The following is a 13410-nucleotide window of genomic DNA, read 5'->3' on the forward strand; positions in this document are numbered from 1 at the left end:
GTTCAGAGTAAATTGATTATCAAAGTATATATGTATCACCATATATTAATTTAATGGATAAATTTAATAAATACAAGTTTAGATAAACTTATAATCAAAGTGTATATATTGTCACTGTATACAACCCTGAGATTCATTTTATGTTCTATAGTAGAAAAACAGAACACAGAGCACAGTGTAACATCGTGCTTCACCCACAACGTTGTGCTAGCAACTGATAGTCAGTATTTTTTATTTGCACAACTTGTCATTTGCACATTGGTTGTTTCTCACTCTTTGTTTATGTATTGTTATATTTCCCTGCAAATGCCTGTAAGAAGATGAATGCTGTCATACAGTATATGTGCTTTGATAATAAATTTTACTTAGACCTTTGACTAAGATAAGCCTAAACACAGGAGATTCTGCAGATACTGGAAATCCACACACACAGGAGGAACTCAGCAGGTCAGGCAGCATCTGTGGAAAAGAGCAAAGAGCTGACGCTTCAGGCTGAGACCCATCAGCAGGACTGGAAAGGAAGGGGGAAGATGCCAGAATAAAAGAGTAAACCAGTTACACAATCAATCTAACACTTCACTCCCATTTTCCTTCTATCTGTTTGCCTATCTGAAGTCTCTTAAAGAAGTCCCTTAAATTTATCTGTCTCTACCCCGACTCCCAACAGAGTATTCCACACACAAACCCATCACTGTCATACCCCCGTACATTCCCCCACTCACCTTAAATGGACGTCCCCTGGTATTGACTGTTGCCCCCCTGAGAAAAAATCTCTGGCTGTCTATCCATGCCTCTTCTCATCTTTTATCTCTTATCATGCAGTCATCTCTCATCCTCCTTTGCACCAAAGGGAAAAGTCATAGCTCGCTGACTTCTACTTCAGCAAGCGTCCTGGTAAATCTCGTCTGCATCCTCTCTAAAGCTTTCCAAATCCTCCCTATAATGAGGCAACCAGAACTGCACACGATACTCCGAGTGTGGTCTAATCAGGGTTTATAGAGCATAACTGTCGTCTGATCCTCTGCAGTTCTGTGTGTTGGCAAAGGGGTTTCTGTAAATGGTTTCATTAACTGGACGTTATTCCAGTGCACAGGGGTCTGCTTGCTTCAGGTCTACCAGGATGTGTGGCCCAGCCTGAAAATGCTAAAAATCAGTGTGGATCTTTCCGCAGTCCAGACATCATGGACTGTACACACAATGAACCCTTTGTGTTACAATGCTATTTACGTAAATCAGACATAGACCAGCGTTTGGAATTCCACCAATGGCCGGGATGAGTTTTTCCATCATATTGTGGAAGGGAGTGTGAGGTGTGGGGGGCAAGGGGTGAGGGGAGTGAGGCAAGAGGGGTTCAGACTGGAGGCGTGAATCAGAATGAAGGAGACTGAGGAAGGGGAGAGGAGAATGAGGCAGAGAGCTGAGGGCAGGGGAAAAGAGAAGTGAGGGAAATGAGATGGGAAAGGGGAGGTGAGGTAGGGAGAATGTGGGGTAAGGGGACTGGCAGACTACAGTGCACTCTGCAGCCATCCTCCCTCCTCTTAGGCTGAGTGACACTCTCTCTCCATTGTGGTACGTGGACTGACGAGCGGCCACAGATAAGGACACAACTCTGGTCTGGCCGCTGCACCCTCTCCTCGTCTCTCCTGTGCACCCCTCGTGTCTCAGTGAGATCACCTCCGACTCCTTCAAACCCCACTCAGCATGGCCAGTCTTCCACAAACTTCCCCGGGGGGCGATACATCCTTCCTTGCACCAGTCCAGTGAGTCCCCACTACCGTAGGGAGAACAACATTTCACACAATGCCCCAAGTGAGGTCTCCTCAAAAGCCTGCCCAATCCCAGCGGAACTTCCTCCTCTGCAAATTGCATTTGCCGTACAAAGGTCTGTTTCCGAGGGACTTCCTGCTGGGAGGTAACTGTTGGTCTTCAGTCTGTCTACACACCTGCGCTGCCAGGTTCCTCCATGTTGTTCTGTCCGTCATAGCAGGAGTTAAATCGAGAATGGTCAGAATAACTGTTATAGCAATAAGTTTATTTTTATGCAGCCCTGCTCCCCAGCACCCCCTCGGCCGTGCAGGTTGTTAACACAAACGGTGCATTCCACTGTATGTTTCGACGTACAAGCGATAACTAGATTTGAGTCTTAAAATTTTGAATCTTGCACGTTGGTGAATTGGTGTATTGTGGTCACATTTACTGAGATACCGAGAATAGCTTTTGTTTATGTTTGACCCCAGACAGCTCATACCGTACGTAAACACCCTGACAGAGTGAAAAGGTGCAGAATATACACTCAGTGGCTATATTATTAGGTACAGGAGTGGAACCTGGTGTGGTCTTCGGCTGCTGTAGCCCACCCACTTCAAGGTTCAGCCTGTTGTGCGTTCAGAGATGCTCTTCTGACTCCGCTGTTGTAACGCGTGGTTATTTGAGTTACTGTCACCTTCCTGTCAGCTTGAACCTGTCTGTCCATTCTCCTCTGACCCCTCTCATTAACAAGGCACTTCCCCCCACTGAACTGCCCCTTCCAAGATGTTTTTTGCACCATTCTTTGTAAACTCTGGAAACTATTCTGTGTGAAAATCCCAGGAGATCAGCAGGTTCTGAGATACTCAAACCACCCCATCTGGCACCAACAATTATTCCACGGTCAAAATAACTTAAATCACACTTTTTCCCTCATTTTGATGTTTGGCCTGAACAACAGCTGAACCTCTTGACCGTGTCTGCATGCTTTTATGTGCTGAGTTGTGCTGAGTGCTGAGATTGGCTGATTAGATATTTGCACTAACGAGGAGGTGTGCCACATAAAGGGGCCACTGAATGAAATGTTAGGGAAAAGTGCACTGCAGATGCTGCCTGGCCTGCTGAGTTCCTCCAGCATTTTGCACGAGTCACTCCAATGAAGTGCAAGGGCTGCGATGAGGTAGACTGGGCGATCAAGAATTCATTTTTTAGTTTTTAAGAGGTCTGCTCATGAGTCTAATAACCGCAGGATAGAAGCTGTCCTTGATCCTGGCAATTCGTGCCTTAAAGCTTTTTTATCTTCTGCCTGATGGGAGGGGGCATGAAGTGAGAATATCCAGAGTGGGTAGGATTTTGATTATCCTGGCTGCTTAACCAGGGTGGCGGGGTGGAGATACGTCTCTACCAAAGGAGGTGTAGAGCACTCCTTCCCTCTGCTGGCCTGCAGGTCACCTTGGGCAAGGCGTAGCACCTGCTTAGCCCCCCAATCAGTGTCCAGTGTCAGTGTCACTGTAGCCCCCCAATCAGGGTCACGTGAAGCCATGGGGGCAGGTGGTGGATGGACGTATGAGCAGCTGGTGCAGATCCCAAGTCCTGGCTCTGCGACCACTGGCGCCAGGCAGACAATCTCTGAAGACTGGTTGGAGTCACCCGTCGTGTGAAGACACCGCCCAGAAGAAGACAATGGCAAACCATTTCTGTAGAAAAATTTGCCAAGAACAATCACGGCCATGGAAAGTCCACGATCACCTACATCATATGACACGGCACATAACAGACGGATGGGCGGGCGGCCGCTTTACCAAGGCAGCGGGAAATGTGGGCAAGAGTTCATGGAGGGGGGGCTGGATTCCGTGATGTGCTGAGCTGTGTCCACCAACTCCCTACAGTTTCTTACAGTCATGTACAGAACAGTGGCCACACCAAACCATGATGTATCCAGATCGCATGCCTTCTGTGAATTGAACTGAATTGACTTTATTACTTTATACACGAGAAGTAAAAATCTTTACATTACGTGTCCGTCTAAATGTGCAATGTGCATTTTATAGTAATCTGTAATAAATCGTATGTACAACAGGACAGTCGATATAATGTAGAAATACAATGGTATCAGCATGAATTAATCAATCTGATGGCCTGGTGGAAGAAGCTGTCCCAGAGCCTGTTGGTCCTGGCTTTTATGGTGAAGTACAGTGTCCCAGATGACAGCAACTGGAACAGTTAGTGGTTGGGGTGACTCAGGACCCCAAAGATCCTTCGGGCTGTTTTTACACACCTGTCTTTGTAAATGTCCCGAATAGTGGGAAGTTCACATCTGTAAATGTGCTGGGCTGTCCACACCACTCTCTGCAGATTCCTGTGATTGAGGGAGGTGCAGTTCCCATACCAGGCAGTGATGCAGCCAGTCAGGATGCTCTCAATTGTGCCCCTCTAGAAAGTTCTTAGGATCTGGGGGCCTGTACACAACTTCTTCAACCGTCTGAGGTGAAAGAGGCGCTGTTGTGCTTTTATCACCACACACCTGGTACGTACAGGCCACGTGAGATCCTTGGTGATGTGTATGCCGAGGAACTTAAAGCTGTTCACCCTCTCAACCCCAGATCTATTGATATCAATAGGGGTTAGCCCAGGGGTGGGCAAACTTTTTGACTTGTGGGCCACAAAGGGTTCTAAAATTTGACAGGGGGGCCGGACCAGGAGCAGATGGACGGAGTGTTTTGGTAATACACCTCATAAGAGAAAATAAAATATCATGGGATATGTAGAAAACGTGTGCTTTAATTTCAATTGAAAATGAACAAATACATTACAACAAAATATCTGTCTTTGAAGTCCCATGGTATTTAGCTATTTATTGAAATGACTTTTAAAACACTGAAAATTAAATGAATAAAATACAGCTTTTTTAAATAGTAACAGTTATTATTTTAAAGCACTGAAAATTCTGTTATCCTTCAAGATATTATCATCATCAGACCTGACTGTCTTTATTTCAAAAACGGTAGGAGATGCAGGTCTACTTGTCCTGCTCCTTCTTATTCAATTGTCCCCTGTGCCAAAACTCAACAACGACCAGTGTCACTGACAGAACAGTGACAGCGCGCCAGTATGCAGACCACGTTATTTGATCTGGAGCGCATTTTTTATTTTGAGAACGTACGTGCACCTGCACACTACTCATGTCCATCACTTAACAGAAATGACATGTAACATGTAAGGCTTATTGAAAAAAATATTTTCAAATGCATTTTTTACATAACACAACGAAGAAACTTATTTTTAATTTCAGTGGGAACAGTGTTGTTGGTCTCCCTTTTTAGCCAGCGCATCAAAGTCTGGATTTAGTTTTGTTGTGGCGATTTGAATGTGGCGCCAGAATTGCGGGGAAAAAACGTTAACAAGGTTTATTAATATAATTTCATCAAGTTCTGCGGGCCGCATATGGCCCCCGGGCCGTAGTTTGCCCATGCCTGGGTTAGCCCGTCTCCATTCCTCCCGTAGTTCACAACCAGCTCCTTTGTTTTTGCGACATTGAGGGAGAGGTTGTTTTCTTGACCCCACTGTGCCAGGGTGATGACTTCTTCTCTGAGGGCTGCCTCGTTATTATTTGAGATTAGGCCAATCAGTGTCGCATTGTCAGTAAATTTAATTAGCAAATTGGAGCTGTGGGTGGCGACGCAATCATGGGTATACAGAGAGTAAAGGAGGGGTGCACTGATAAAATAGAAATAACTCAGCCAATCTTGCTCCCCAAAGATGTTGGAAATGTTAGTCTTTTGGGTGGTAACCCTTATTCTCACTTCCCCAACACTACGTGTTCTGTAAAGGGCCCGGATTGGATGGGCAAAATGAGCAAGTCAGATTAAGTTCAAGTTCAGATTTATAGTGATTTGAATGTGTGTGTGTGTGTATATATAAAAAAACCCAAATGAAACAATGTTCCTCCGGATGACGGTGCACCCACAGAGCATTTATCACACACAGCACCGAAAATAAAGTATTACAATAATTAAGTCAATAAAATAAAATTGAAAATGTTCTACTTGCTTCATTTTCTCCAGGAAGTGTTTTAAAGTATTGATTTTGTTTCGGTGCAGATATTGGCACAGTTTTGAAAGTGGTGAGCGTCACCAAGGAAAACTGGGTCACTGAGGAAGTCATCCTGGAGGAGCTGCAGGTGTTTAAGGTAAGGAGGGGTCCTGAGGATTAACCTCAGTTACGGTCATACCTTCTGCCGTGTTGTCCATATCCTTAGCATCACATGGCACAGAGTTACACAGTAAAAGGCCCTTTGGCCCAAAAGCTCCATGCTGACCAACATCCCCATTCCCCCACCTTCAGCCCATATCCCTCCAAACCGCTCCTTTCTATATAAACGTCGTTAATGTACCGACCTCAACCATTTCCTCTGGCAGCTCATTCAATGTATGGACCACCTTCTGGGTGAAAAAATTTGTCCCTCAGGTTCCTATTAAGTCTCTCCCCTCTACCTTAAACCTGTGCCCTCTAGTCCTTGATTCTCCAACCCTGGGGGAGGCTGCGCACATTCACCCTGTCTGTGCCCCTCATGATTTTAAACAGCTCAGTCAGAAATCTCATTCTTCTGTCCCCCGATGGAAAAGGTTCATCTGCTCAGCCTTTCTCCATGACCCACCCCGCCGCTGTCCGTAAGGAGTCTGTAGTTTCTCATGTGACCGCATGGGTTTCCTCCATAGGTTCCCGATTCCTCCCACTTTTCCGAGATGTACCCGTTAGGGTGGGCATGCAATGTTGGCGGCAGAACCATGGGGCGGGCCGCCCCAGCTCATCCACAGATTGTGCTGGTTCTTGATGCAAATGATGGATTTCACTGTATGTTTCAATGCTTCAAAGTAATTTGACCAATAAATCCAATCCAATCTAACAATTCCAGTCTTCGCAACATCCTTGTAAATTTCCTCTGCATTCTTTCCAGCTTAACATCGTCTTTCCTGCAGCAGAGAGGATAAAACTGCACTGCCTTTCTCTGTAACTGTGATACTTTATTACGCATTCTATTGCTCTTTTCCCTTGTGCTACCTCAACCCAGTGTTGTCCTGAAGTGATCTGGGATGGATGGTACACAAAAACATTGCAGCTCAGTGCACGTGACCAAACAATTTACCAATATTCCAAATGCAGTTCATCAACGTCTTGTACAACTGCAACACAACATCCCCACTTCTGTACTCAATGACCTAACTAATGACGACCATTGTGCCAAAAGCCTTCTTCACCATCCTGTCTAACTGTGACACCACTTTCAGGGAACCATGTACCTGTACCCCATCCTACAATAGGGAACAGGAGAGCCTCTGACCTACAACATTCCCCAGGACCCTGTCATTCACTGTGAAATTCCTACCCCGGTTTGTCTTGCCACAAGGAACACCTTGTACTTATCGACTTAAACTCCATTTGTCATTTCCTCAGCTGGCTTACCCAGCTGATCAATATTCCTCTGTAATTCCTCATATCCATCTTCACTGTTAACACTTCCACATATTTTAGATTCATAGGAGATATTTGGTCCATTGGGTCTAAGCCCACTCTCCATGCTCTCCAAGGTGTTACATTAACCTCGGTGGGGAAACCGTGAGGTAAATATAAAGACAGATAACAAATCTTTACTGCAATGCTGGTAACACGTACAAAATATTGGAGCAACACAGCTGGTCAGTCAGCATCTATGAAGAGGAATAAACAGTCAACGTTTCAGGCTGAGATTCTTTAGTTGTCCAATCCTGATGGAGAGACTTTGCCTGAAACATCAACTGGTTATTCATTTTCACAGATTCTGCCTGATCAGCTACGTTCTACCAGTATTTTGCATGCGTCACTTTGGATTTCCAGCATCTGCAGAATCTCGTGTGTTCATATTCACTACAATGCTGGTATCAGGTCCAAGGCTACACTTCAAATTCTTTCTCATCACACCTGCCTTTGATAAGTGATCAGCAAATTTCTTGGGATTAACGAGAAGCTGATAAATTGGCTCCAGGTGAAAGCTAACAAGCTTCTCCTACAGCTAATTAAATGGAATTGGGTGTGTGGATGGAGAGGGTCTCTGCTTGTATCAGTGAGCAGAATGTGTTGGCTGTGAGGCACATGATGTAAATGCTGCTTGGGCCAGTTGTTCCAGAAAAAATGCAGCCTACAATGTCAAAGTACATGTATTAACAAGGTATGTATATGTGACCATGTACTGTACTACCTTGAGATTCATTTTCCTGTAGGCATTTTCAGGAAAATAAATAAATGCAAAAGAATTTACAGAATCTACACATAAACAAAGACTAACAAACAACCGATGTGCAAAAGAAGGCTAATTGTGCAAATAATTAAATATACTGAGAGTAACAAGCATGAGAAAATCTGCAGATGCTGGAAATACAAAATGCTGGAGGAACTCAGCAGGCCAGGCAGCGTCTATGGAAAAGAGCAAACAGTTGACATTTCGGGTCAAGAGCTTTCATCAGGATCGGATCCTTCTTTCTTGACTCTGTAGGCTGAGGAATCAGTTCAGTGTTGTGGAGAGTGAAGTTATCCACACTGGTTCAGGAGCCTGATGGTTGTCGGGTAATAACTGTTCCTGACTTTGACTATGATCCAACAATAAGCTGGCTCACGGCTGTACAGTGGGGAAACGGCAGAGACTTCAATTGTCTTCTTGCTGGTGGCAGGAGCAGGCTCTATTGAGGAAAAGTTTAAGGGTATTTAATAACTAAATTGAAATTGTAGTTGAGAGAGCATAGTGTTTAATTGTCAGATCTGTCAGTGTTTCTGCTTGGTCCCTGTGTTCTGATTTTATTCTGTGGAAAGTAGGAGACAGAGTGGTAACCTTATAAATATATAGACATATAGAATAGTACAGCACAGTACAGGCCCTTCGGCCTACAATGTTGTGCCGACCCTCGAACCCTGCCTCCCATATAACCCCCTACCTTAAATTCCTCCATATACCTGTCTAGTAGTCTCTTAAACTTCAATAGTGTATCTGCCTCCACCACTGACTCAGGCAGTCATTCCACCCACCAACCACTCTTTGAGTAAAAAACCTTCCTCTAATATCCCCCTTGAACTTCCCTCCCCTTACCTTAAAGCCATGTCCTCTTGTATTGAGCAGTGGTGCCCTGGGGAAGAGGCGCTGGCTGTCCACTCTGTCTATTCCTCTTAATATCTTGTACACCTCTATCATGTCTCCTCTCATCCTCCTCCTCTCCAAAGAGTAAAGCCCTAGCTCCCTTAATCTCTGATCATAATCCATACTCTCTAAACCAGGCAGCATCCTGGAAAATCTTCTCTGTACCCTTTCCAATGCTTCCACATCCTTCCTATACTGAGGTGACCAGAACTGGACACGGTACTCCAAATGTGGCCTAACCAGAGTTTTATAGAGCTGCATCATTACATCGCGTCTCTTAAACTCTATCCCTCGACTTATGAAAGCTAACACCCTATAAGCTTTCTTAACTACCCTATCTACCTGTGAGGCAACTTTCAGGGATCTGTGGACATGTACCCCCAGATCCCTCTGCTCCTCCACACTACCAAGTATCCTGCCATTTACTTTGTACTCTGCCTTGGAGTTTGTCCTTCCAAAGTGTACCACCTCACACTTCTCTGGGTTGAACTCCATCTGCCACTTCTCAGCCCACTTCTGCATCCTATCAATGTCTCTCTGCAATCTTTGACAATCCTCTACACTATCTACAACCCCACCAACCTTTGTGTCGTCTGCAAACTTGCCAACCCACCCTTCTAAACTCACATCCAGGTTGTTAATAAAAATCACAAAAAGTAGAGGTCCCAGAACAGAAAAATATGTTTAGAATTGTGAGAGGCATTGACAAGGTGGCTGGTAACTGTCTGTCCCCAGGGTAGGGGAGACCAAAATGATGGGGCATAGCTTTGGGGTGAGAGGGGCAAGATTTAAAAGAGAAAATTTCAGAGGTGGGTGGTGAACTGCCAGAGGAAGTGGTTGAGGCAGGTACAACTTGGAGCACTTGGACAAGTACATGGAGGGAATGCAGGAAATTGGGAGTATTTGGGGGGTACTGTGGTCAGTATAGACTAGTTGGGCTGAAGGGCCTGTATCCATGCTGAATTCCTCTATCACTCCAGGACTACAAACAGGTTTGACCCACCAATCCGTTCTGATCTCGCTAACAATTAGCTAGATTTGAGATCTGCCATAATTATCGTTTCCATTTTCTTTCTCCAGGGTCATTCCCCAATATTGAACATGGAGATCTCTGCCAAACAGGTAAGCTTGAATGGCTGAGTATTACTGTAAACTCTTATCTCACTTTTATCTTTCTATTTCCCAGAGACCACAGAAAGTAACTAATGGTTGATGGTGTCTCTACAGCAACAGTTGTACATAGGCTCCAGGGACGGGCTGGTCCAGCTCTCCCTGCATCGCTGTGATACCTACGGTCAGGTCTGTGCTGAGTGCTGTTTGGCCAGAGACCCTTACTGTGCTTGGGACGGTATCTCCTGTTCCCGTTACATGCCAGCGTCCAAGCGGTGAGTGTCCACTCTGCTGGTCGCGGTTTCCGCGTGCTATATAACCTGTTCCTCATGTTGTGCTTGATTACATATTTTTGGTTTCACGGAAACAATGAATCCCAGGAAGGTACAACACAGAAATGGACACCTTCAGCCCCTTTACTACGCTGAACATGATGTCTACTGCATTCCCACCTGTCTATGTTAGGCCTATATCCCTTACACCTGTTCGATCCCAAAACCTGTCCACACACGTTTAAAATGTTGTAACTGTCAGGAGTCATACGTACAGCACAAAAGCAGGCCCTTCAGCCCAATTTGTCCATGCCAACTCTGTTGCTAAGTGGGGTAATGTTCCCATTTGGCCCGTAGTGTTCTACACCTCTCCAATACATGTACTTACTTAGGTAGCTTCTAAATGTCTCTAATGTGTCTGGCTCAGCCAGTATTTCTGGCAGCTCGTTCCAAATACACACCACCCTGCGCGTTAAGAAGCTTCCTCTGAAATCCCTTTTAAATCCCTCACCTCTGATCTAAAACCTGCACCTCCCCTTCCTGGGAAAAAGACTGTGTGCTTTACCCCTATCTCTGCCCCTCTATCTTATACACCTCTATCAGGTCACCCCTCAATCTCCTTACGTTCTCAAGAATAAAACCCTGGACTACACTACCTCTACCTGTAATTCAGACTCCCAAGTCTGCGCAACGTCCTGGTAAATATTTGCTGCATTCTTTAATAGTTTAATAACATCCTTCCTATAACAGGATCAAAACTGAAGGCAAAAAACTTTCTACCACCTCTTCTGGCAGCTTGTTCTAAATACCCACCACCCTCTGTGTGGAAAAAAGTTCACAAGAGTCTACATTTTAACACGCAGGGTGCGTAATAAAACAACAGCGCTCATTGTCGGAGACAGAAGAGTTAAGAGCTACAAACTGCAAAAACATTTTCACAGTCTGAACCACTTTGCTGTGGTGATTTTCCATTCCTTCTGACTGTTGGATCAAACGTAATTGCAGATGACATTTCATTGGCATTTCTGATGTTTGTGCAGGCGGACGAGACGTCAGGATGTGAAGCACGGAGACCCAGTCAGCCAGTGCTGGGACCTGGAAGAAAGTGAGTGTTGGGGGATTCAGTGTAAAGTGAATGACGATGCTTCATATTTGATCAATCCCACTGCCCCGCTGAGCACATCTACACAGAGCCCTGTCACAGGACAGCAGCACCCATCGTCAAGCGCCCCCAACATTCAGGCCATGCCATCTTCTCACTGCTACCTTCAGGAAGGGGCTACAGGAACCTCAAGCCCCACAACACCAGATTCCAGAGCAGTTATTGCCCTTCAACCATCAGGCTTCTGAACTTGTGTGGGTAACTTCACTCACCTCAACTCGGAACTGAATCCACACCTGAGAGACTCACTTTCAGGAATTGACAGCTCATGTTCTGATACTATTTTTGCACAATTTGTTTTCTTTTGCACGTTGGTTTTTGTCAGTTTTTTCATAAATTCTATTGTATTTCTTTATTTGCCTGTAAATGCCTGCAAGAAAATGAATCTCAAGGTGACACACACGTACTTAGATAATAAATGTACTTTCAACTTTGACTTGTATTTCCAGCCCCAATGATGAAGGAGGGTGTTTTCATTCCAAAGTTCACCACGACATCTGAGTGGGTAGTGTCTGAGATTCTACATTTCCATCCAGCCTTTGTGACCCTGAACATCAGCGCAAGAGAAATGTCATAATTTGTCAAATTACTTTTTAAAAAAAAAAAAAAGTTTTTGCATAATCTTAGGAACTTCAGATGTGGTTCATTAATTTGGTGCCACGGAATGAGCTAGGTTCATCAAACTCTTGGAATTTTACCCGTGTTCCAGTCAGCATGTCCTGGAGTGCTTGCTCAGTAAAAGTTTGTCATTTATAAAGGGAGGGAGAATCTGAAGTAATTTGATTATCAGATTTTGAGGTTGAGATTAGGACAATGTAAGGAAGGTGGGGATGTTGTGGGGCAGGTCCATTGAAGAGGAGGACCTGAGTTGATGTACAGTATGTAATCCACCAGTGACTTGTACTTGAGTCGCGTCTTTAACCAAAAGAAAGGCTTCAGGGAGTTGGACAGGCCTTTGTCAGTGCTGGGTATTCACTCTGAAACCATGGCGACAGTTGGCATTCCCACAGAGACTCAGGAAATCTTTGGCTTCCAATCATTGGATGAGCTAGGAAATGCCAAGAAAGGAGCTAATCTCTCTTTTGGATAAGCAGTTGTTTAATCTTTCTATTTAATCTCTAATCTTTAAAAACCGACTTGTGGACGGTTCCAAAAATTGTTTTAACTGTTCCAGTATTTCTTCTTGCAGAGACCATAAGACCATAACACAAAGGAGCAAATTAGGCCATTCAGCCCATCAAGTCTGTTCCATTATTCAATCATGGCTAAGTTATTATCTCCCTCAACCTCATTTTCCTGCCAGAGAGTGGTGAATCTCAGGAATTCTCTGCCCTGAGGTGGTTGTGGAGGGTGTAAGTAGTCAGAGAAAAAGTATCTAAACTTTTAAAAGATGAGGAAGGTGATAGAAAATGGTAGAGAGCGAGGATTTGAATCTAGGGCAGATCACCTGTGATCATATTGAATAGCAGGAAGCAGTGAGTGGTTTAAATTTAATATAGACAACAAACACAGGAAAGTCTGCAGATGCTGGAAATCCAAAGCAACAACTATCAGAAGACCAGGGAGCTCACGCAAGCACACACAGCACCCCCCCCCCCCCCACCACCCCACCAAGACCCGGAGAACCATTCATTCTTTTACACAACCACTCTGGAAGTTCTGGAGCCACGTGACCGGGGAGGATTCAGATGAGCAAGAATACCTCGAAAGACTGAAGAGTCCCAACGTTCTCTGGGACCTGATCCTTGACCTCACTCCGACATTAATAACCTCACTCATCGCAACTCTGAACTGATTCTTAATGCTGTTTATTTTAACTTGCACAGTTTGCCATCTTTTACACTTTGGTTATTTGTTGGTCTTTGTTTATTTATAGTTTTTCATCAATTCTATTGTATTTCTTTACTTTCCTGTAAAGCCTGCAAAAAAATGAATCTCAAGATAGTATATGGTAA

At 44.6% G+C, this 13410-nt stretch overlaps 1 protein-coding gene across 9 annotated transcripts in view; it reads left to right on the plus strand.

Annotated features, from left to right (window-relative positions):
- Positions 1–13410, plus strand: part of sema3d (sema domain, immunoglobulin domain (Ig), short basic domain, secreted, (semaphorin) 3D) — a 253023-nt gene that overhangs the window by 216364 nt on the left and 23249 nt on the right. For all 9 annotated transcript variants that reach the window (XM_073066459.1, XM_073066460.1, XM_073066463.1 and 6 more), the window contains exons 13-16: positions 5847–5935; positions 9992–10033; positions 10139–10296; positions 11334–11398. In XM_073066459.1, coding sequence (XP_072922560.1) covers positions 5847–5935; positions 9992–10033; positions 10139–10296; positions 11334–11398 — 354 coding nt within the window. The remainder of the gene's footprint in view (positions 1–5846; positions 5936–9991; positions 10034–10138; positions 10297–11333; positions 11399–13410) is intronic.

The sequence above is a fragment of the Hemitrygon akajei genome, chromosome 14 (assembly GCF_048418815.1).
Source record: "Hemitrygon akajei chromosome 14, sHemAka1.3, whole genome shotgun sequence".
NCBI classification, from domain to species: domain Eukaryota; kingdom Metazoa; phylum Chordata; class Chondrichthyes; order Myliobatiformes; family Dasyatidae; genus Hemitrygon; species Hemitrygon akajei.